This window comes from Orcinus orca, chromosome 11 (genome assembly GCF_937001465.1).
Source record: "Orcinus orca chromosome 11, mOrcOrc1.1, whole genome shotgun sequence".
In the NCBI taxonomy this organism is placed as follows: Eukaryota; Metazoa; Chordata; class Mammalia; order Artiodactyla; family Delphinidae; genus Orcinus; species Orcinus orca.
In genome coordinates, this window is record NC_064569.1 from 88,511,151 (window position 1) to 88,534,021 (window position 22,871).

The 22,871-nt window shown below is 45.6% G+C and overlaps 1 protein-coding gene across 2 annotated transcripts in view; it reads right to left on the minus strand.

Annotated features, from left to right (window-relative positions):
* Positions 1 to 22,871, minus strand: part of SYN3 (synapsin III) — a 461,812-nt gene that overhangs the window by 56,603 nt on the left and 382,338 nt on the right. For both annotated transcript variants that reach the window (XM_049694415.1, XM_004269401.3), the window contains exon 7: positions 16,379 to 16,441. In XM_049694415.1, the coding sequence (XP_049550372.1) occupies positions 16,379 to 16,441 (63 nt within the window). The remainder of the gene's footprint in view (positions 1 to 16,378; positions 16,442 to 22,871) is intronic.

Genomic DNA, 22,871 nt, shown 5'->3' on the forward strand with positions numbered 1-22,871 from the left:
AGGAGACCAGTTGAGTGGAACTCTAGATCTCCTCCCTTCATCTGGAGCTGCTCCACACAGATCTGGTTATATACATTGAGAGTTTTTATTGTTCATTGGGCAGAGGGCTCAGAGACCAAAGAGCAAGGCCAGGTCATTGCTGAGGAAGTATTGTGGATACTTAGGAGTCCATGAATGGGACACAGGTGGAGTAAACATTGATAGGGGCGGGGGGGTGGGGGGGTGTTCTCCAGGTATGAGGAGAGGGTCTTTGGGGGTGGTGACCTGATTCTAAGTCTTCCTTCCAGCTGCCTCAGCTCCTTGTCCCTGAGTCACTAACTAGCGATGGGCTCGCAGATGCTTTTTGCTGGGGCCACATGAGAGACACTGGCATTTTCTGACCACGACTTGAAACATAATGTTTGCTTCTGCACTCACCAAGTGAGCAACAGCCTTGCTCTCAGTGGCCTCATTAAATGGGATTCTATTTTCATAGCACTCACTTTTAGAACATTCCTATTTGCTGTTCCAAGCTCTTGGAGAGACAGCCCAAGAGGCTCTGCTGATAAAATGACTCTGGGCACGATAGAGATGGGGAGATGCCGAAATGAATAGCAGCTTTGTTTACTTGGCATTGGAACAGTCGAGAAGAGTTATATTTTAAAAAAATAAATAAAGTTTCCCTTCTCTCCACAAGAAAAAAACCTACTCTGGCTGCATGGCCAGCAACACAATTTCCCTCATAGAACAGAACAAATGTGAGTAGACTGAGATTAACTTTGGGAGAAAAATTAAAGAAATAAAATAATTATGGGGTGGGCATGGGGTAGGACTGGAGAATGGGTAAGATCAAGAGGCATTTGAGATGTCTAATTAAAAAGCCAAAAAGAAAAAGCAGCAACAGATGGAGTATGAGTATAGCGACATATATACACACTAAGGCATTTAAATATACATCTCTATATACTATATACGTACATACATACTAAGTATATATACATCTATATAGAAACAGGGCTTCTAAATATGATTGGTTCCCTTCCCCGCAGACTTGGCCTGTGTTTCCTTCCCACGGTGGAGAGAAGATAGTAATAATTAATATTACTGCCATTTTCTGAGCCCTCACCACGTGCCCAGCTCTGCAAAGTGGCATGTGCATACAGTAAGTTATCATTCTTCTCACTTACCGAGCTTCCCCTCAGTTTTCCCCTCTGTAAAATGGGGACAGTCAGATTATCTACCTCATAGAGCTGTTGTGACAATTAAGTAAGACAATGAATATAAAGCATGGAGTACAGGGCCCAGCACCTAGTAAGTGCTCAATAAATGGCTTGTGATTATTATTATTGTTATTTTCCACTGGTACCTCCAACTCAAAATGTTAAAAACTGAACTCATTATCTTCCCCCTCAAGCCTAGCCTTCTTGATCTCATATTTCAGTGAATGGAATCATTATATTCTCAGTTTTCTTCTCCTGCTCTGCATCTGGGCAGTCCCTAAGTTCTTTCAATTCTGCTTTTCCCATATCTCTTGACTGCATCCTTATCTCACCCCTCACTGCCTTGGTCCTGCCTGGGTGCAAATCCTTATTTCTTCTCTGAACTGATGCAGTGTCTCCCTAATAACTCCCAGGGTTTCTAATCTTCCCCTCCTGGCCCCCACTCCTCTCCTCTCCTCTTACACTGCTGCCAGAGTGCTTTTTTTACCTTATAAAACCAACCATGCCCATTCTTTGCTTAAACCCCACCAGTGGGTCTCTCTCTTACCTAGAAGATAAAGTCCACATTGTAGAGGCAGCATAAAACGCATCTATGATCTGGCCATGACTCCTGCCCAGTCTCACCTACTCTTCCATGTCTCCCTCCAGCCCAGAGCTCTGAAGTACTGGTGTCACATTAGCATCTCCTGGAGATAAAAAAATGCCAGTGCCTGGGTCCTCTTCCAGCCAATCACTGCAAAGTCTGGGGGTGGGCCCCAGGTAGAAGTATAATTTCAAAGCTTCCTGGGTGCTTCTAACACCCTGCCAGGCTTGAAAACCACTGTTCCCACTGTACCAACAGCCTGCGATGCTCTCTTGGGCCTTTATGCCTTTGTGTGTGCAGGTCCCATTGCCGGGAATGCTTTTCTCGGCTGTATCAACCTGCATTATATCTCCTCATCCTTTGAGATGCAGCTGAGGTTTCCCATCGTGTGGAAGTCTTCCCTGGTCCCCCCAAAGGTGCTCCTGCTTCCCCTGACATCTCCCTCTGTCGTGATGTATTTGCTTGCATGGCCCCTGTCACTGTGAGAAAGGGAGCTCCTTGAAGGAGCTTATTTGTTGCCTCAGCACAGTCCCTACGCACACTTACAAGACGTGATTTTTGGACAAATCAATAAATCAGTGGAGGTTCCCCCTGCATCATGGTTTAGTTTTATCTGGACCTCCTTCTCAGCGCTTGGCTTGTCTTTCTGCTATAGGGTTTATTCATTCTGCTCTGACTGCAGTCAGTTGTCTACATGGCCTTCTACCACCTCTCCCCAACCCACCAGCCTTACTTCCATCACTTTTCACCTCAAGCACTCACTCCTGCCCCAGGGCTTTTATGCATGCTCTCCCCTTTGCTGTCATGCTCTTCCTCTACGTGTCCACGTGGCTCACTCTCTCCTTCCTTCACATGCCACTTCACAGGAAGCCTTCCCTGATAGCTGCCCCAGCCCCCTGCCCCCATCACGCTCTCTCCCTCTTATCCTGTTTCTGCCTCCAGGGCCCTTCTTGTCACCTGACATATTGCAGTTTAATCTGTTTATTTTATCGTCCGCCTCCTCCTACAGGATGTATTACTTACTGGGGTTTGCTATACAAATACTTGGAAAAGCATGGCACTAGACCACGGATTGGCGAACTTTTTCTGTGAAGAATACAGTGCTAAATATTTTAGGCTTTGCAGGCCATGAAAATGATTCAACTCTGATGCTATAGTGTGGAAGCAACCATAGACAATATGTACACAAATGGGCAGGGCTGTGTTACAATAAAACTTTATTAACAAAACCAGGTCCGGGACTGGGTTTGGCCTGTGGGAGGTAGTCTGGCAAGCACTGCCCTAGACTGTGGTCCAGTGCGAGCCTGTGTCTTTTGTGGGTAAATTTCCTGCATTCAGGAGCCATGTCTTTTCCACGTCTGGATCTTAACCAAGAGTCCTCCATCCCAGGGTCTAGCCCATTCCTTGCACATAACAAATGTTCATAAACATCTGCCAAAATATTCAATAAACATTTACTGAGTCCCTAACTCAGAACAGCTGGGCACCAAATCCATTAATGTTGGTTGAATGAACACAAGAGCCCTGGTCTCAAATTCTCAAAAGCCTTTGCCCCTCCCCCAATCCTTCCAAAGGCTGAGACCCAGAGTGCAACGGATGTCCTCACCCTGGCTGCCCGGGTCACGTGCTGCCAGGGGTCGGAAGGGGTGGTGGGAAGTGATGGGAACAACAGAGGGTTTGATGGACTGTTTAGAGAACTGCCTAATTATCCTGCTTATCAGTTTGCTGGTTCCTTTCCTTTGCTCTTCCCCTTAATAAATCAAACTCCTTCTGTTGTTATTGAGCTCTGGGTCACTGATTCTCTTGCCCGTGTGTTTATAGAGTTAAAGTGTGACCGTGAGATTGAATGGAAGGGAAGGGAGGCACCTGACAAGTGTCAGCTCTGAAAGGCAACACCTCAGCTTCCCAGGGCCCCGTGCAGGGTGCAGCGGGAAGGAGGGGGCTTCCCGCTGTCCAGGGCACTGGCCAGGTCAGGAGGAAAGGTGGACTTAGCGGGTGCAGCTTGTGCACCAGCGAGTTTATAATCCAGTGGGGGAGGCTGACTGTAGGCTTTTGTGAGGTCCATGGGTTAAGAATAGTTTTTAAATGGCTGGGGAAAAAAAATTGAAAGAAGAACGATAATCCCATGACACGTGAAAATTATATGAAACTCAAATTTCAGTGTCCATAAATTTATAGTGGAACACGGCCACATGCTTCATTTACCTCTTGTCTAGGGATGTTTTTATACCACAATGGTGGGGTCCAGTAGTTGCAACAGACCATTTGGCCAGAGAGGTTAAGATGTTTACCATCTGGCCCTGTACTGAGAAAGTCTGCTGACCCCTGACTGGCATGACTAACTGACTGGGACCAGCATCCCTGACATTACCTGGGAGCTTGTTACAAATGGAGACTTTCAGGCAGGCCCCACCCAGGCCTAGTGAATCAGAATCTGCATTTTAACGAGGTCTCCAGTGATCTGTAAGCACTGGAAAGTAGAGGGAGCATTTAGGCCCTAGAGGAAGTGAATCAACATCTCTTTAAGTATCCACAGATTTTTAAAGTGCTTTATCTCAGTCAGGCTGCAGGGCAACTCTTCACCCATTAGGGAGACTTATTAGGGCCACTTTACAGATGAGAAAACGAAGACTCCAAGTCAAGTGCTCACCCAAGGTTATAGAATAGACCTGGGAAGTGGCCGAGCTGGGATTTGAACTCCTGGGGTTGTTGCAGAGTCTGTGGCGTTAATCATTAGGCTGCATGGCTCCCTGTAAAGAGAGGGTAAGACCACACTGACTCTAAAGTTGGAGCCACCCAACTGGTGCCCCGGGGTGTTCAGTGGACTACAGATGTGTTTTACTTGGCCTGTACAGAGTTTCAAAAGATTTTAAAATTAGTTTTCAATACGTTAAAATCAGGAGAATTCATATCAGAGACCCAGCGAATTGGCTTAAGAAAGAATCAGGTGATCAGGTCTGCACAGTTTCTCGGGGCTTTGTCCGGCTGGGACTGAGTTGTGTGTGGCTGCCCATGCAGGCTGGCCTGGGCTCTCCGGGTCAGCACAGTCCCCACCTGGACTCTTGACTCATTATGGTAACTATCTTGACCCGGTGAGCATCTGAGTTCAAGTCCTCTGGGCGTGTAGAGCAGCATGCGGGTCACTGGGCATCTTGTTAAAATGCAGCATCTGATTCAGCAGGTCGGAGGATATGTCTGTGCTCTGCATTTTTAAGGGGCTCCCAGGTGACGCTGAGACTGCTGGTCCTTCTACAAAGGTCCCACTTTGAAGAGAAGGTTGTCAAGGAGCTCAGGCCTGTCTGACTCGGGGGCTACACTCAACTTGGCTCATCACCCAGCACATCCCCATAGGTGCTCTTGCTGCTGCTCCCTTATCCCTCAGAGTGGCTGGAAGTCCCAGGCTCTTCTCTTCAGCTGCTGGTAGCCCCTGCCATTGACCCACTCAATCCTCAACAGAACCATTTTCCACAAGCGTCATGATATGGGAAAGCCTGAACAGCATTCACTGTCCCACGTAGCCTCCCTTGCATCTTATGGCCTCACTACTGGAGGATGGAGTGTTGGTGTGAAGGTTTCTTGGGGCTGGGGGCCAGTAGTCAAAGTGAGAGGACAGGTTCTGCCAATAGTGTGCATTTGTCTGGAGGCTAGGTAGAGGATGCTGATAACTGTGTGTAAGTGTCTGCTCACCCTGCCCCCAAACACACACACTCTCTTCTCTCTCCAAAACGCAGTAAGCCCACTGTTTACATCCTTCTCTGGTTTCCTCCCACAAACAACCCTGCTGCTGCCACCTGTTGGCAACAATGCCAGCTGCCTCCAAGTGGATTTATTTCCAAGAAGCCAGAGGTGTGGCTGGTCTCATCTGCGGGAAGCAGGGTGGGAGGCTGGCCTGGGCTGCGGCTGCAGTGAGCAGGTGGCATCTGCTTGTTTCAGGACATCACTTCTACTGCCTGCTGATAGTGACAATGGGCTGCGCCTGCACATTTTGGCTGAGGAAGACCTCAGTGGACACACAGGCTGTGTTCCAGGTGGGCTGGCAGAACTCTCTGGAGGCTTCCCTTCCCTGGCATGGGTGCCAGGACCAGGGGAAAGAATGTGCAGCCTTCCCAGCACACAATGTGCAACCTTGTGCCAAATCATTTCGCCTCCTCAGTCTCTGCTGGTCTCATCTGTTAAATGGGTATCATGACAACCACACCCTCATCAAAAGACTGTTGGAACCTGAGCAGGCTCCCAGTGTGGATGAATTTTGTAAATTGCACGTGACTGTCTAATGTTGGGGGAAAAAGTATGGAGCTGGTCATCAAGTTGTGGGAAATTATACAGAGTACCCCCCAACAGGCGATGTGTGCCCCCTCCTCTTTTGGGGAGACTTCTAGGGAATGACTTCTCTGGACTTTCTTGCATACTATGCCAGGATGGGTCAACAGACGTTGCCAGGAAAGGAGAGAAAAGAAGAAGGAAGTACTGTTTTTCAATGTTTGTCAGCTCAAAAATATTCTGTTTTCCATGGAGGAGTGGTGTGGTCAGTGCACACAAGAGCAGGTAATTTATTCTTTCCAGATGAGTCTGTTCCTGTGTCTCTGTCCCTCTTGACAAAATGGGGCCTGTGATTGGGGGTGTACACTGTTTTTAAGACACAGTGCCAGACGGTGATATTCTTCCTTTTCTTCTTCTCATTCTCTTGCACAAGGGTTCTTATTCTTGGCTTCAGGCCTGGGGTGAGATCAGTCCAGCAGACAACAAGAGCAGTTCATATGCAAAGGTCAGTGCTCGTCTCCAAGGTACTGACATGTTTCTTGGGTGGAACCCTGTGAAATTCTTCATAAATCAACTCTCCAATTAAGTTGGCTGGTCGCCTTATGATGGGAAGAGGTGATTCCACCAGGGCGTTCCTGAGGGTCCCAGGCAGCAGGAAGAAAAGAGCTGAAGAACCTGACAACCTCAGTTCGAATCCCGCTTCCGTCATTTACCTGTGACTTTAAGCAAAACAACTCTTGGAACCTCTGGAAAGCTGGGATCAGAAATAGCTCTCAGGGCACCTTTGAGGGTTAGAGATGTTGAAGGCACTCATCCTGCTGCACCAGCTGGCGTACCTTTGTTCATCCCATCTGATCTGCTTTGAGTTATCCCAGAGAAGGCAAGGAATTTGCACCAGGTCACAATGCTAGCCGATGGCGGAGCCCAGACCAGACCCAGTGAGGGCTAAGTCCAAAGCCCACACTCTTCTTCGTTTTCCTCTCCGCCTCACCTCCACGTGGCGCTTCATACTTTTTAAGGCACTTCTACTCACTAGCTCTTCCAAGTGATTGGTGAGGAAAATCGTGTATATTTGACATATTTGGCACCCTGCACTTATGTGTTTAAATGACTTGCCCAGGTGGATACTGTGGGCCCCAGGGAGTGCAAGGCTGGCAGGAGGACCCAGGTTTCCTGAACCCAGGCCAACCAAGAATGGTGTAAATATGCGGGGATTGGCAGTGTAAGCGTCACCAGTAGGGATCTCAGCCTTAAACCCTCGTAAGGAAAACGAGTTGATGATCCAGGTGATGTCATCTTCAACATGACAGATGTCAGGCTGGACAGAGTCATGAAATAACTGTTTTAGTTTGCTTCTGTTTGTGCTTAGAATTGTGGCAGTTTGGCATCCAAAGGAAGAAAGAGGCCCTTAGGACTCTACAGAATATGTGTGTTTGTGTGTGTGATATATACACATATGTACACACACACACAGAGTCCATTCTCATTATTCACAGTAGTTACATTCTGTAACTTTGCAGCAAACACTGAATTAGCGAATCCTGAGCCACTGCTCCTAGGGTTCGTTTCCTGCAAGCCTATGGTCACATTTTCATCAACTCATCAATATATCATCTTGTTATGTGCGCTTCCTTTTAAAGACAACTTATTTAATATATGTGGTTGATTCATTAACATTGAACTCATAGCCAACAGCACCATAACTCATACGTGAATGAAGCTTATCTAACACATACATTTTTTTCCATAAGAAACATCACAGCCTGCTTGGGGTTAGCAACACCAGACAGCACTTCAGCCCTACGCTTGGGAGTCTTTTTAAACAATGAAATCACCAACACAAGGGACAAAAATGCAAAAGTGTGGCACTAAATACACCAAGAAGAGGACACTTGTTTACGAGCTGAAACAAGAAGAGTGTTTCCTGCTCGACATCAGTTGGGAAGGAACACGCAAATTATTCACCGCTCTGCACGTGTCTGTGAATGACCACGAAAACACTATGAGAATTGATTCTGGGGTGACGAGTATATTCCTAGTGAGTAGGTGAATTCAGAAATACAGAATCCATGAATAATGAGGATCAAGAGTATTTATCGTGCTTATAGAGAGGGCAACCTCATGCCAGAGGCTCTGAGATGCAGAGCACAGTGTTTACAATTTTCACTACGGTGTAAAGGACAGATGGAAGCCCCTTAAGGGCCCATTTTGTTCAAGAGAAGCAGAGAGTAAAGGAGGCAGTGGTCATCTGCGGGGTGGGGGGGACTTGGTGGGTGGTGGAGTTGAGAGGGAGGCTGCTGGAGGGAGTGTGTGTCCCTCTCTCCTCTCCTCCTACACAGCTTGGCAGCGGCCGTGAACACTGCTTGCCCAGCACGCCTTGCAGGCTGGAGCCTCTCCCCCGCTCTCACTTGATTCAGCTTCTGCTGAGCATGAAACACAGAGTGACTTTCCTCCCTGGTGATCTCCCAGGTGCTGGGGAGCACTTGATTTCTTAACTGTTCCCCTGGGTTCCATTCTCCCATTTGCTCATTTTCTAGCCCTTTCTCTCCATTACCGTGTTATCTGGCCACCTACTCCCACTTCAAAAAGTGGACAGTGCTGGGAAGTCTTATTAAGTGAGTCAGCCTGAGGGAAGAGAGCAGAGTCCAGGTCGCTGGGAGCTGATGACAGCAGCAGCCCTGGGCAAGCAGGGGTGTGCAAGATGCCGGGGCGACTGGAAAACAGCGCATTTAGGAGCTTCCACCTGGTCCCTCCAGAACAGACAGGCTGTCTGCCAAGGCGCCTCATCCCTGTCCCTCATCACTCCAGGCTCCTCTTAGTAGAACAACAAATCTGGCCAAGCCCGCATCTGGGCTTACTAACCTGTGACCATGGCAGTGCCCTTTACCTCTCACTGAGCTTAGGAGCCAGAGCCAGACTGCCCAGGGTTGAACCCCATTCCACCCCTTACTCCCTGCGCCTCAGTTTCCTCATCTGAAAAGTGGGGATACCCACAGTATCTTCCTCATAGGGTGGTTCTGAGAGGATAGTAGTCAATGAGTAATTTATAAAGCACTTAGAACAGTGCCTGCACAGAGTAAACTCCATAGAGCATTAGCTTTTATTATTATTCCGGCTATTATTACTACTACTGTTCTTATCTGTAAAGTATGCAATGGGGTTGAATAATCTCAAAGGATTTTCTTTCCCTTCCTGTTCTGTTACTGGGGATGCTTCCTCACTATGTGGCCTTGGGCAAGACCCTTCTCCTCTCTGGGGTCTCAGGTTCTTATCTTTTAAGTGGGGTGCTGGGACTTAAGTCCTGAAGGTCTGTGAATTTATGAAACAAGGATAAGGTGACGCCCAGGGTGGGGTTTGCGTGTTATCTTGGTCTCTCCTGGGAATGCTGGAATCCCGTTTTCCTTACTTTAAGAATTTACCCAGAATTTAATTCTCCTTCCCTTTTTGTCTATTATGAGCAACTGCTTATCTCATCTTAGTTGAGATAAGCAGTTAGGTAATCAGAGTAATAGTTTATGTTTGTAGTGAGTTTTTAAAGCTCCCATTCACTGAGTGTTGACCAGGCACCTTCCTAAGCCTGGGCTGATTGATTCTATCATCAGTACAATTCCAGGAGGGAGATTATTGTCCCCATATTAGAGATGAAGAAATTGAGGCACGGAGAGGTTAGGCAACTTGCCCAAGGACACACAACTAGTAAATGGTTAATCCAGATTCAAACCAGAAACACGCTTTCAGATTCTACAAATGCTACCCCCACACTATACTGGCAGTTGGCCTTGAACTTGACTTCTATGATAATAACAGATATGCCATTCCTTTCAATAGACCGCTCATAGTATTGATCAAAATCACAGATTCTTTTCATTGAAGATACTGCAGCAGTCACCTTCAGGGTATGTTAAACTTTGGGAGGGTCATGGGGCTCTGTGAAAAGGTGGAAGAAGCTATGTACTCCTTTCCCCAAAAAACATTCATATCCCATCCACACATAAACATACGCAGATGTGTCTCAGTTTTACGGGGTTCAAACATCTCAGGCTAAGAATCTCACATAATGCTTAAATTCCCTTGAAACTCTCCAGTAAGTATTCATCTTTGCTCCAGTTCTGCATTGATGAGAACTTCCTACCCAAAGGGGCTCTTCATTCCATTAATATTCACCTCTGATTGTCAGAAAGTTGCTCTTTCAACACAACCCTCATGCATTTCCCCCTGACCTTGGTCCCATTTTTGGCTGCTACATGTTATATAGAAGCAGCCCAGCTTACCTTCCCAGGACAATTCTCCATGTTTCTGGGGACGGTGGCCCCACTGTCTCAAGCCCTCCTAGCCTGGATGCCTCTGCCCTCCATTGCTCAGTTCATTTTCCCCTGGACATACTCATGTGTCAATGGCTCTTTCAAACATCCAGAACTGGTTTACAGCCCAGAACCGAATACAATGTTCTAGCCATGGAGGAATCAGTGCAGTGCAGGACTCTCACTTTATTTTGGAAATCAGATCTCCATTAATATGTCCTAAACAAGGTTTAGAAAACCTTATTTTATTTTGAAATATAACACACACAGAGAATTGCCCAGTATAAAAATGACAGTTCAATGAGCTGTCAATCACAAAGCAAACATCCACATAACTACTACCCAAGTCAAGAACTAGAACTTGGACCACTCCTGCTGCATCCCAATGACCACACCTCCCTCCTCCACAAAGGTAACTTCTATTTTTTTATGGTAGTAATTTTCTTGCTTTTCTTAGAAGTTTTATCACCTTAATATGTATCCCACTTAACATTATAGTTTAGTTTCCCTGGTTTTGAATTTTATATAAATGAAATCATATAAATAGGCATCCTTTTGTATCTGACTTATTTCATTCAATGGTGTATTTGTGAAATTCATGCACGTTGTTGCATATAGTTGTAGTTCATCCATTTTCACTGCTGGAAATTTTCCATTTGTCTGAATATACTGCGATTTATTTATCTATTCTATTTCTAATGGACACATGGACTGTGTCCAGATTTTGGTAACTATGAATAAGCTGCTATCAACACTGGAGCACACACGCATGCATTTAGGTTGGGTATACCTAAAAGAAGAACTTCTGTGTAACTTCAGCTTAGTAGATGATAACAATCTGTATTCCAAAGCAGTTGTATCAATTGACACTTTCACTAGCTCTGTGTTTGTGTTCCAAATGTTCCATGTCCTTGCCAACACTTAGTATTATTAATCTTTTTAGTTTGAGCTAGTCTAGTGGTTATATAGTGGCATCTCATCATAGTTTTCATTCGTATTTCCCTAGTGATGAATGAGGTTGAGCCCATTTTCACCTATTTATTAGGTGTTTATGGATTAGAGCTTTTGGCAACTCCTTACTCATCTGATTCACATTGAACTTGCAGCCAAATAAAATATAGTCTCTGACAGAGGATGCTGTTTAGTCACATCTCCCCTATTGACTTCAATTGGATTTTGGGTTCTCAGAGCAGGTTCAAACATTCTTAATAATAATGACAGCTAATGACAGCTAATGACAGCTAATATTTATTATTATTTATTATTGAGTGCCTATTGTGTTCCAGGCACTGAACTATGTGTTTGACATGAATAATGTCTCTTAATCTTCACAACCAGCATATTAGGTTGATACTATTAATATCCTCCTTTTACATAAGATGATGAAACTAGGGTTGGGGAGGGTAAGTAACTTAACCTAAGGTCTCACAACTAACAAGTAGATTCAAATCAACACCCTTAGCCACTATAACAAACTGCCTCCCAAAGTTGGAAACATGTGACTACAATTGAAAAAAACCTTTAAAAATGGTTAAATACTGAATAATAAAATGGATATGTAACTGTCAAATGGAGAAAAATCATTGCAAAGTATGACAAAGGATGAATGTTCTTAATGTGCGAAGAGTTTTTACAAATTAAGGAAAGGACACGCATCTCAATTAAAAAACGGTGAAAAGTTTCTTGAGTCAGGTAAATCTGGAAAATTCTGCACAAGTTTTCATGTTCTTGTACCCCTAGGAGGTATATGAGCAAATTTACGACTCTGAGAAGTTCTGCACTAAAAACCTACTTTAACATGGAATTTTCATATTTGACTAAAATAGTCTTTAGCATAGTCCTTTGGAACAGACTTTGAAATGTGTTGAACTCCATAATAACCACTGCTTCCTCTGGTTTCTAGTCTGGTAAAACTTTCCACAAAGGAAATGAAATTAGTTTTGTCCAGGGTTTCTTTACCTTGACGCTCTTGACATTTTGGGCTGGATAATTCTTTGTTGTAGGGGGCATTTTAGGGTGTTCAGCAGCATCCTTGGCTCCCACCAGGTAGATGCCAGATGTCCCTAGCACTTCCCTCACCCCCAGTTGTGACAACCAAAGCTGCCTCCAGACATGACCAAATGCCCCTGGGGGAAGAACACCACCCTCTTAAATTGGTCTAGCCTTACTGGTTTCTTAGAACTCCCGGTGTGTCCCACGATTACCTCCTAACTATCTAAGTGCTCCCCAAACTGCACAGCGTTTCACTATATTTTGATTTCTGTGCCTTGTGACATCCACTATCCTTTGTTTTAATAAAGAGGGTATTGGTCCATCTCTTGTCTTCGAGTCTTTCTTGTTTGTTAGAACTCCTTAAATCTCCAGGCACACCAAACCATGTAGTTACCCTGACAGGGAACTTCTTTCCATCCCTTAGGTGGAATTAAGTTCCTTCCTTCAATCTCCACACTCCCTGCACAGCCTTCTATCAGATCCTCAGCACATCTTATACTTATTTACTTATGTGGTTGTCTCCTCAGTTTCTTGAGAGCAAGGACTGGGTCCTATTCATCCTCCGATTCTTAGCACAGAGTAGGTACGAATTCATATGTGTGAACAGAGAAGCAAAATATAATTGAGGAGGGTCAGGAATTTCAATCATGGGATCCTGGATGGATTTCCAGTAAGACTGAGTTAATTGACAGCCTCTTCACCAGTTTCCTCCTAGAAATGTTCTCCTTGCTTCTCTCCAGACAGACAATCTTCCTTCTGGAGAGAAACTGGAGGTACTGTAGAAGATACCGTTCTGTTTTTCTCCCCCTCAGCCATGAATATGACATCATTTGCTCAGTCGGCATGTCCAGGCCGTTCCTGATACTTTTCTCATTCCAGACAGAAGGAGAAAAGTCCTTTCCCCTTGATCTCAGCATTTTTGCAAACCTCAGTTTATTCCAGCGGGTGACACTTCTTATCCTCGGAGATGTGGCCTCCTTTCCATGTTCTGGGAGTTCCTTTTGGGCTTGAGTTTCTCAGAGGCATCCCCTCCCCCGACATTGCGTCAGTCTCTTTAAGTATTTCCTTCTTTTTATTTCCTGTCTGGGATTATTTTAAGCTTTAGAAACGGAATTTAATTCTTGGGAACCCTCTAACTTTACCAAAGCTGTCCAAGATGGCGACAGTAGGCGGAAAGAAAGGGACAGGTTTGAGAAACATTAACAAAAGGGCAAGTGACAAGACTTGATGACCATTGGGACACAGGGGAGGGGAGATGACTCCCAGATTTCTGTTTCAAGACAACGGAGGGACTGGTGGTTCCTGTTGTAGAGATGGTCCCAGGAAGAGGAGGAGGATAAAGATGAGGAAGGAGGGAGGGCTGTCTGAAAACAAAATGGACATGGTCTGGGAAGTTCAGAGTCGGAGGTTTCCACGGGGCATGCAGTGGAGATGTAGAGGAGGTAACTGGGTATAAGAGCCTGATGCTCTGCATAGGAAATGTGACTGGGGGGCTGTTGGTGTGTAGATGGGAGCTGAAGCTGAAAGAGCAGACGAGAGCTCAGATAGCGTGTGCTGATGGAATAGATGCGGCTAAAGATGCAGCAGGAAGGAAAGCACTTGAAGGAGACTGTGAAGGATGGGTCAGAGAGAGAGCAGAGAGCCAGGAGAGGGGCATGAGTTTCAGGGCAGAAAGGATGGCCAGCAGGTTTAAATGATATAGAAAGGTAAATTCAGCTATGGACAGAAAAGTGACAGCTGAATTAGCAGCAGAGGGTCATTGAGGACCATGGGGAGGGCAGCCTCAGGAGTGGAGGGAGCTATAGCCAGATGACAGGGGATGGAGGAGGGGTTGGGAGAACAGGCAGTGGGGAGCAGACTTAGGGTGGCATCTGAAGGGGGAGTTACTCATTTATCCACTCGACCAACAAACTGAGAGGCTAGGGGTACACCAGGAGCCATTCGGAGCCGTAGGTGCAGTAGTGGGCAAACAGGTAAAAATCTCCGCCCTCACAATGTGTCCTTTTTAGGGAGAGGTAGTATGGCGGGAGGATTAAAAATTTTTTTTTTCTTCCAGTTTTACTGAGATATAATAGACAAGGATTCATTTTAAAGGTGGTTATAAGAAGTATCATTGTTTGTGCAGACCATTATATTTAGAATGGATAAACAACAAGGTCCTAATGTATAGCACAGGGAACTATCCTCAGTACCCTGTGATAAACCATAATGGAAAAGAATATGAAAAAAGAATGTCTGTATGTGTATAACTGAGTCACTTTGCTCTACAGCAGAGATTGGCACAGCATTGTAAATCAACTAGATTTCAATAAAAAAAAGTGTCAGCATTTGTCAGATGAGGCCAAGAGAAGTTAGATGGCAACTTGCTCCACTTCACACAAAGGTCAGAGCTGAGGTCACGCCCTGACCTGTCTGACTCTTTCAATCCTTTGCTGCTTGAAGGGGTTGAAGTTTAGGTGGAAAGAGGTGATGCAGAAGGCATAATGGGGTGGGAAGAACGAAGGTGCAGGGTGTAGGGTTATTCATGTCTGGGCTGGGCCTACACAAAGCAAGGTTTCTACTGGCCCCTGCTGCCCTTTATCTAGGACGCCCGGGCTGGGCCTTGTGCATGGGCTCAGGTCCCTCCAATGGGGACGGCAGGCACTGAGATCCACATGTTCTAACACGGTTCTGCCTGAGCCAGAAGCTTGACAGGTGGCCTGTGGTAGCCCCTGACACTTCCCCATCCCCACTCCCCTTATTTAGGAGTGAATCTCCAGGAGCCCAAGCACTGATCAGTATCCCTCCATGAGATTTATGCAGAGATGCTGGAAAGAGACATGGTCTTCCTTCCTCTGGGACGGTGAGCTTAGGGACCAGAATGGGCCACCCACAGCCTTCTATCTCGACTATCTGAAGAAACAACAAGTAGAGATAAACAGAGCCAAGAGCTCTGATATCATTTGAGCTCCTGGATCCAGCTCTGCCTGAATCTATCAAGAACTATTCCAGACTTCCTGATCCTTGAACCAACGAATTAACTTTTGCCCCCTAATTTGATTTGCGTTTCTACACTTGCAACTGCAAAAATCTGACCAGTACAATTTGTCATAATATGTTGTAACCGAGCAGGACCCTATAAGGCCTTCCCAGGACAGACTCCTCGCCCATATCTTCTGCTGTAGCTCCTCTCTGAAGGACCTAGATAATAGTATCCGACGCACACTTCTTGAGTTGTTTTACAGATGCTAAAACCACCACCAAATGGAAGAAATGAACTATTTGATGATAATGAGTCCCCAGACCTACTGGTGCCTAAGGACTGATCATGTTAACCACTCTGTTACCTCACCATCAACCAATCAGAGAATTGTGCATGAGCTGATGACATTCCCTGCGACCCCCTCCCTCACCTGGCCTTTAAAAATGCTCTGCTGAAGCCTTTCAGGGGGAGTTCGGGGTTTTAGAGCAGGAGCCACCCGTCCTCCTTATATTGGCACCTTTACAATAAAAGCTGCACTTTCCTTCACCACAACCCAGTGTCAGTAGATTGGCTTTACTGCATGCGGGTGAGCGGACCCAAGTTTGGTTCGGTAGCAGCGTCAACTGTGACTATGTAAAATATGTTATTTACTTTTGTAGAAACTGACTCCAGGGGCTTCCTCCTGGGAGCCATATGCATTTGCCACCTTCCGGGTGCTAACGCTGCAGGTGATAAAGAGATGAGTAAGACATGAGCTTACACGTAGCTGTGGAGATGATGACAGGAACAGAAGAATCACCATTTGCAAAATGCTTTACATCTATTTCTCTGAATTCACAATGACAGGAAACAATTAGCCAGGTAGGGTTTGGCTATTATGGCCTGAGCTGGAGAGATGCTCCGTGGGAGCTCAGAGAAAGGTGGGCTGGGGAGGAGAGGGAGTGAATTTTGGTCTCCTCTAATACTCTGATCTGGGTGGCTGGGCTCAGGTGGGGGTGATGGGGGATACAGGGAGAGGAGAACAGGTAGTCTGGGGAAGCCGTGTGAGTATTAACATAAGGAGAAGAGCTGCTTCTCATACCTTTCCCATTCCGGCGTGGGCGTGTCCCAGTTTGACCACCACAGGGAAGTGTGGGGCTGTGAGCTGAAAGAGACAAGAAGAAATTACTCATTAGCATCCCAGAGCATCACCACCAAGACATTGTTCACTGCCTGTTCTGTAGAAAGGTATGGTCATCTGATATCACCAGCAATCCCCAAAAGAATGCTTGGACAGATGGTCATCCCTCTGTGGCTTAAACACCCTAAATGACATTGCTTTCAGCTTCCAAAGGAAACCCCGAGCTCCTAAAACCAGGCTGCCCGGGGCATCCACCAACCTGGGGAGAATGCAGAGCAGAGCAAACTGACTGGCTTCAAATCCTGGCTTTACCACTTGTGCAACCTCAGATAAGCTACCACATGGATCTGTGCTTCAGGGTCCTCATCTGTAAAATGGGGATGATGAGTATCCATCCCACAGGGTTGCTATGAGGATTAAATGAGTTATTACATGTGAAGGCTTTACACTGTAAACACTCAATGAATGGCAGCTTAAATATTCCTGGCTTGGCTCTGCCTTGTGTGATTCCCGACAACAGCCTTCATGTATCTGGAAACTCTCATTCCCTCCCCCAAGCTCTCTCCAGGCCACGCTGTGAGTTCTCTTAATGATAGTGGTCATGCTACAGCACAAGCATTTATGGGCTGCGCTGTGTGGGTGCTGTGCTGAGCAACTGCCCTGGGTCATCTCCTTCCGAGAGCAACGGGGCAGCAGCCTGTCCTGGTTGGTTCCCTGTTGCATCCCCAGCCATTAGAACACTGCCTGACCCAGGGAAGGTGCTCGATACGGAATCTGTGCCTTAATCAGTCCTCTGAGCAAGACCTACGAGGCATGCATGCCTCTCCCTATGATACAGAGGAGGAGAGGGGCTCAAATGGTTAGGTGCTCCCCCATGCCCACGCTTACTCAGCTAGCAAGTGAGGGGACCAGGTTTGAACCTAGGCTATGCATTTCCTCCTCATTCTGTTCATGTGTTGTTTGAGAAGGGTTTGCTTGGTGTCTAGAAATATATTTGGAATTGCTTGAGGGCAAGGGTTATCCCTTCTCGTTATTTAGTAATAATACCGCTCCTCTGACTTGAGCCAGCCCTAGCCAGAGGTAATCACGTCCCACTCTCTGTGCTGTGCAGTTGTCTCTTCTGGTGCCTGTCACTCTGTCCTGGATTGCCCCCCGACACTCTGGACGCTTTGAGAGGAGGAACCCAGCTCTTCCCTCCTGGTGCCCGGCACCTAGTCTGACACTTAGGAGTGGCTGTAGCTGTGGCAGAAGGGTCTGCTGTGGGTCACAATCCCACGGGATGGACCTCATCTCATTTTACCACTACATGAGGCAAGCAGGGAAGGTATTCTTGTTACCATTTCACAGGCAGAAAATTGAGACTCAAGGAAGCTGCTGGGAAGGGGTGGCGCTGGCTCTTGAACTTAGGTCTGTCAGACTTCAAGCCTGATGTGAATGGTTTCCTCTAAGACTTAGTACAAGGGCTTCCTGCGGTAGGTGCTGAATAAAAGATTTTCTCCCTGATTTCAGGCTAAAATTTATCATATCCTGGTGTCTAGAGTTAACAAATGTATCTATTTAAAAAGGGGCAATATTTATTTTTGATTCCAAAAGCAACATGTACTCATTATAAAAAGTTTGTAAAATATAATAAAGTTCTATGTTGTTATGTACAAAGAAGACAATAAAAATCACCCTCAAAATTTGAGCAGTTTTGGTGTATTATCTGGTGGTCTTTGTTTTTTTTTTAATCTAAATTTTTTCTTTTGATTTGTTCTGTTCTCACAAAATTGGGAGTATACTGCATACCCAATTTTGCTCGTTGCTCTTTCCGCTTAATGTTATAAGTGGTAAGCAATTCCTGGCAGTAATTACTTGTCAGTTTAAGAGTTATTATGGAATATTTCACATATGAAAGAAGACTTAAAGAGCAATATTGTGGACATTATCTAGCTTAAGAAATAAGCCATTGTCCAAACAGTTGAAGCCCCTGATGTACTTCTTTCTTACCAAATTTCCTTGTATTTATTCATATTTTAACTATTACATATGATTCCCAGTCAATATACATTACACGTGTTAAACTTTATGTAAGTGGCATCAAAAGAACCTATTCTTATTGGGAGATTGGGATTGACATATATATGCTATTGATACCACGTATAAAATAGATAACTAATGAGAACCTACTGTATAGCACAGGGAACTCTACTCAGTACTCTGTGGTGACCTAAATGGGAAGGAAATCTAAAAAAGAGGGGAAGGCTTCCCTGGTGGCGCAGTGGTTGAGAGTCCGCCTGCCAATGCAGGGGACACGGGTTCGTGCCCCGGTTCTGGAAGATTCCACATGCTGCAGAGCGGCTGGGCCCGTGAGCCATGGCCGCTGAGCCTGCGCGTCCAGAGCCTGTGCTCCGCAACGGGAAAGGCCACAACAGTGAGAGGCCCGCGTACCACAAAAAAAAAATAAAAAAAATAAAAAAGAGGGGATATATGTATACATATAGCTGATTTACTTTGCTGTACAGTAGAAACTAACACAACATTGTAAAGCAACTATACTCCCCTAAAAATTAAAAAAAAAGAATCTATTCTTTTTTTAAATAATTTAAATTTGACCCTCTACTTTAAAAAAAATCTAAATACATAAGCTTTTTAAAAAATGTCTTTTATTTATTTATTTAATTTTGGCTGTGTTGGGTCTTCGTTGCTGCGTGTGGGCTTTTTCTAGTTGCGGCGAGCGGGGGCTACTCTTTGTTGTGGCGCGCGGGCTTCTCATTGCGGTGGCTTCTCTTGTTGCAGAGCACGGGCTCTAGGTGCGCGGGCTTCAGCAGTTGTGGCTCACAGGCTCTAGAGCGCAGGCTCAGTAGTTGTGGCTCACGGGCTTAGTTGCTCCTCGGCCTGTGGGATCTTCCCGGACAAGGGATCCAACCTGTGTCCCCTGCATTGGCAGGCGGATTCTTAACCACTGCGCCACCAGGGAAGCCCCCCCACCCCCCGCCAAAAGAATCTATTCTTTTACAACTTTGGGGTACATTATGTTTGTGAGGCTCATGTATGTTGATGTATAGATCTCAGATTTATGTTTAACTACGGCAAAGTATTCCACTTTATGAACACTTTGCCATTTGTTCATTTCCTGCTGATGAATATTTAGGTGATTTCTGTTTTTTCCAATTATAAACAATACTAGCAGGGGAATTTCTCCAGGGCACACACACCGGAGCAGCATTGCTGGGGTTGGGCAATGCTTGTCTCAGCTTTGCTAGATATTGTCAAATTGCTCTCCTAAGTGGTTGTACCTGCTTACGCTCTCACGGACAGGAAAAGAGAGCCCAACACTTGAGGTTGAAAGACTTAAATTTTACCAACCCAAGGGCTATGAAGTGGAATGAATGGGCGCATTTTCACCAAGTGGCTGTTGTTCCCCGGCAGCATCGTCACACCCAGCCATTCACCCACAGACCCTAGATATCAACTCCCCCTCCCCCAGCAGTCCAAGAACTGCCCAGGTCACTACTGGGGCTTCATCTCCATCACATTTTAAGGTGAAGCTTGAGGTGAGGGGAAACGTTGTGCTCTCTCTTCCTCTCCATCCCTCCCAGCCTGATCATTTCACCACACGCTGACAGGTACTGGAAAGAATTGAATGTTGGAGTTAAACTTACTCTCTGTTTGACCTTGGACTAGATATTTAACCTCTCTGAACCTTAGTGCTCTAATCTGCAAAATGGGGACAATAATGGCCAACTCACAGGATAACTGGGGGAAGAAGAAATGACATAAAGAATGTAGGGTTCCCCTGGTGGTGCAGTGGTTGAGAGTCCGCCTGCCGATGCAGGGGACACGGGTTTGTGCCCCGGTACGGGAAGATCCCACGTGCTGCGGAGCGGCTGGGCCCGTAAGCCATGGCCGCTGAGCCTGCGCATCCGGAGCCTGTGCTCCGCAACGGGAGAGGCCACAACAGTGAGAGGCCCGTGTACCGGTAAAAAGAAGAAGAAGAAGAAGAATGTAAAGCTGCTTAGCACCAAGTGGAGGTTCAAAATCAAAGTGTGAAGTAGAATTGAGAGGAGGAAGGAGATGATTCTAGCTTTGTGAGGCAAGGAGAGAGATAAAGAAGGCTGGATGATGGAGGAAGGAGAGCAGAGGCTCTAGCTTCGCAGTATTTGATTAATAGCCCGGGAGGGAGTGAAATGAAGCCCAATGAGGGAAAATCAGGGAGCTACACCAGAGCGACTCATCAGAGGTGATTAAAGCTTGGTAATTTTAATCTGTAAGAACCTTAGTAATCTACTTGCCTACCCCCCATGTTACCATGATGCAGCAGGTAGAATTTCTAGGAATGCTCCCCAAGATGTCCTACCCTAATCTCTGGAGCCTGTGAATGTGATGAGATTGTCATACAAAGATTGTTCTATTATATGCACAGGTGACCGTAAAATAGGGAGATTAATCAAATTACAATGAGCCCTTAAAAGCAGAGAACCTTCTCAGGCTGGCGGCGGAAGAGGAAGGCAGAGAGGTTCAAAGCATGAGAAAGCCTCAACATACCATTCCTGCTCCAGGAGCAGCCCCTGGCTGATAGCCAGCAAGGAACTGGGGGCCTCAGACCTACAGCTGCAAAGAACTGAATTATGCCAATACCAAGAATGAACTTGGGAGAGAACCTTGAGCTCCCGAGGAAAATGCAGGATGCCAGCACCTTGATTTCAGCTGGATGAGGCCCTAAGCAGAGAACCTTGTCACGCCATCCCAGATGTCTGATATACATAACTGTGAGATAATAAAGAGGTGTTCTTTTAAGCTGCTAAATTTGTTAGAGCAGCAACAGGAAACTAATACATGTGTCCTCTTAGATGCTGAAGCCCAAAGAGTGAAGTGATTGTTTTCATGCCACACAACTGGAGAACCGGTCAAGCTCATGCGTTTTGACTCTTAATCAAGCCCTCTCTCTACCCAGGCACACTTCCTAGGGATATGCATCTCTGGGATACAATAAATGCTCCTCCCTAATCATAAGAATCAATAAAATAATATTAAATCTAACCAATTCAGTGGGCACTAACTGAATGAGAACTCTGTGGCTGGCTCTGTATTTCATGCTGTGCAGGACACACAGAAGATTGAGACAAGATTTCCTATCTTAGAGAGATGAGCTATGCAATGAAAGACCAGAATAAGCAGCATGGTGGGTAAGTCTGGGCAGGTGGAGTCATGAGCTAGTCTCCATAGGAAAGGAAGACTCAGTGAAGGATTCTGAAGGATGAGTAGTTTGTGGCTGGGTGGAGGGAAGGCTCAGCATTCCTCAAGGGCTGAATGGTGTAGAGTCTTGTGGTCTTCTCATGAAAGGTGTAGAGATTCTTCATGAGCTCTAATGAACAAAGACTCATAGGAAGGGAGGATTTATTTTATGATACTTAATATGAGTTTATCATCAATGAAGTTATTTTGGACATAATTGCTAAGTGGAATGATATATTTGAACTGAGTGCCCTTCTCTAACACTCTTAAATGAAATTGGAGGAACGTATTAATTGTCAAAAACAGTGGGAGTAGAAATTGCATCTGGATTTACAGGACACAGAAAGTCAATCTAGAAACATCTGAGAATTTACAGTAAGGTATTTCAAAGAAAGCATTTTGAGAATATGTTTAAGGCAATGAATTTTCCTGATACCAGGGGACCGTTTCCTTTGCCATGTTTTGCTTTGGTTGAGAAGAGCATTGTTTTTAGAACCAACTGGCAAGACTCTGGGCTGGTGTTGGGTTGAGGTAGAGGCAATGTGAGGCCAGATTACTGGGGGCCTTCAAAGCTGAAGGGAAGAATTTAGGTTGCTTGAATGGGCTGGGGATATAGCTCAGTTCTGGGACACGAGCGTGACCTGTAAGCTGAGGGAAGGTTAAATTGCATCAGGAGAGGCTGAAGGGCCAGAGACCAGTTTGGAATTAGTTACAACCAACACGAAGTGCCACTGGTTGGGCTTGGACTGGGGTGGGGATGGTGGAGAGGGTGGGGGCACTCCCAAGAGTTCTTCTTTTTTTCAAGTGACACTTTTGAAAAATAGCAATAGTTTCTTCAAATGACCTTAGAAATTCAAGGCTAGTTTTGTCTACGACTTCAGCATCTAGTCAAACCAGTGTTTGCTTTGGCCCACTTTACTTTATAATCCTCATTTAAATGTCCAATTAAAAAAAGGGATACTCTGCAATAATATTAGAGATAGAATTTGAAGTTTATTCACTTAACATTACACCATAAGTTTTCTCCTATTTTGCCACAATCTTTTTTTCTTTTTTTTTTTTCCTTATATCACTTCCCAGCCCAGGTAACTGATCTCACCTTCTTGGTGATTTCTGCCCAACACTTGTCATGCTCCATCTTTGCAAACGTGTATGCACATATACGGTTGAGGTTGATTTTCTTTTAGAAATGGCTCTTTTCACTTCACATCACACCATGTGGACCCCCTTCCCCATG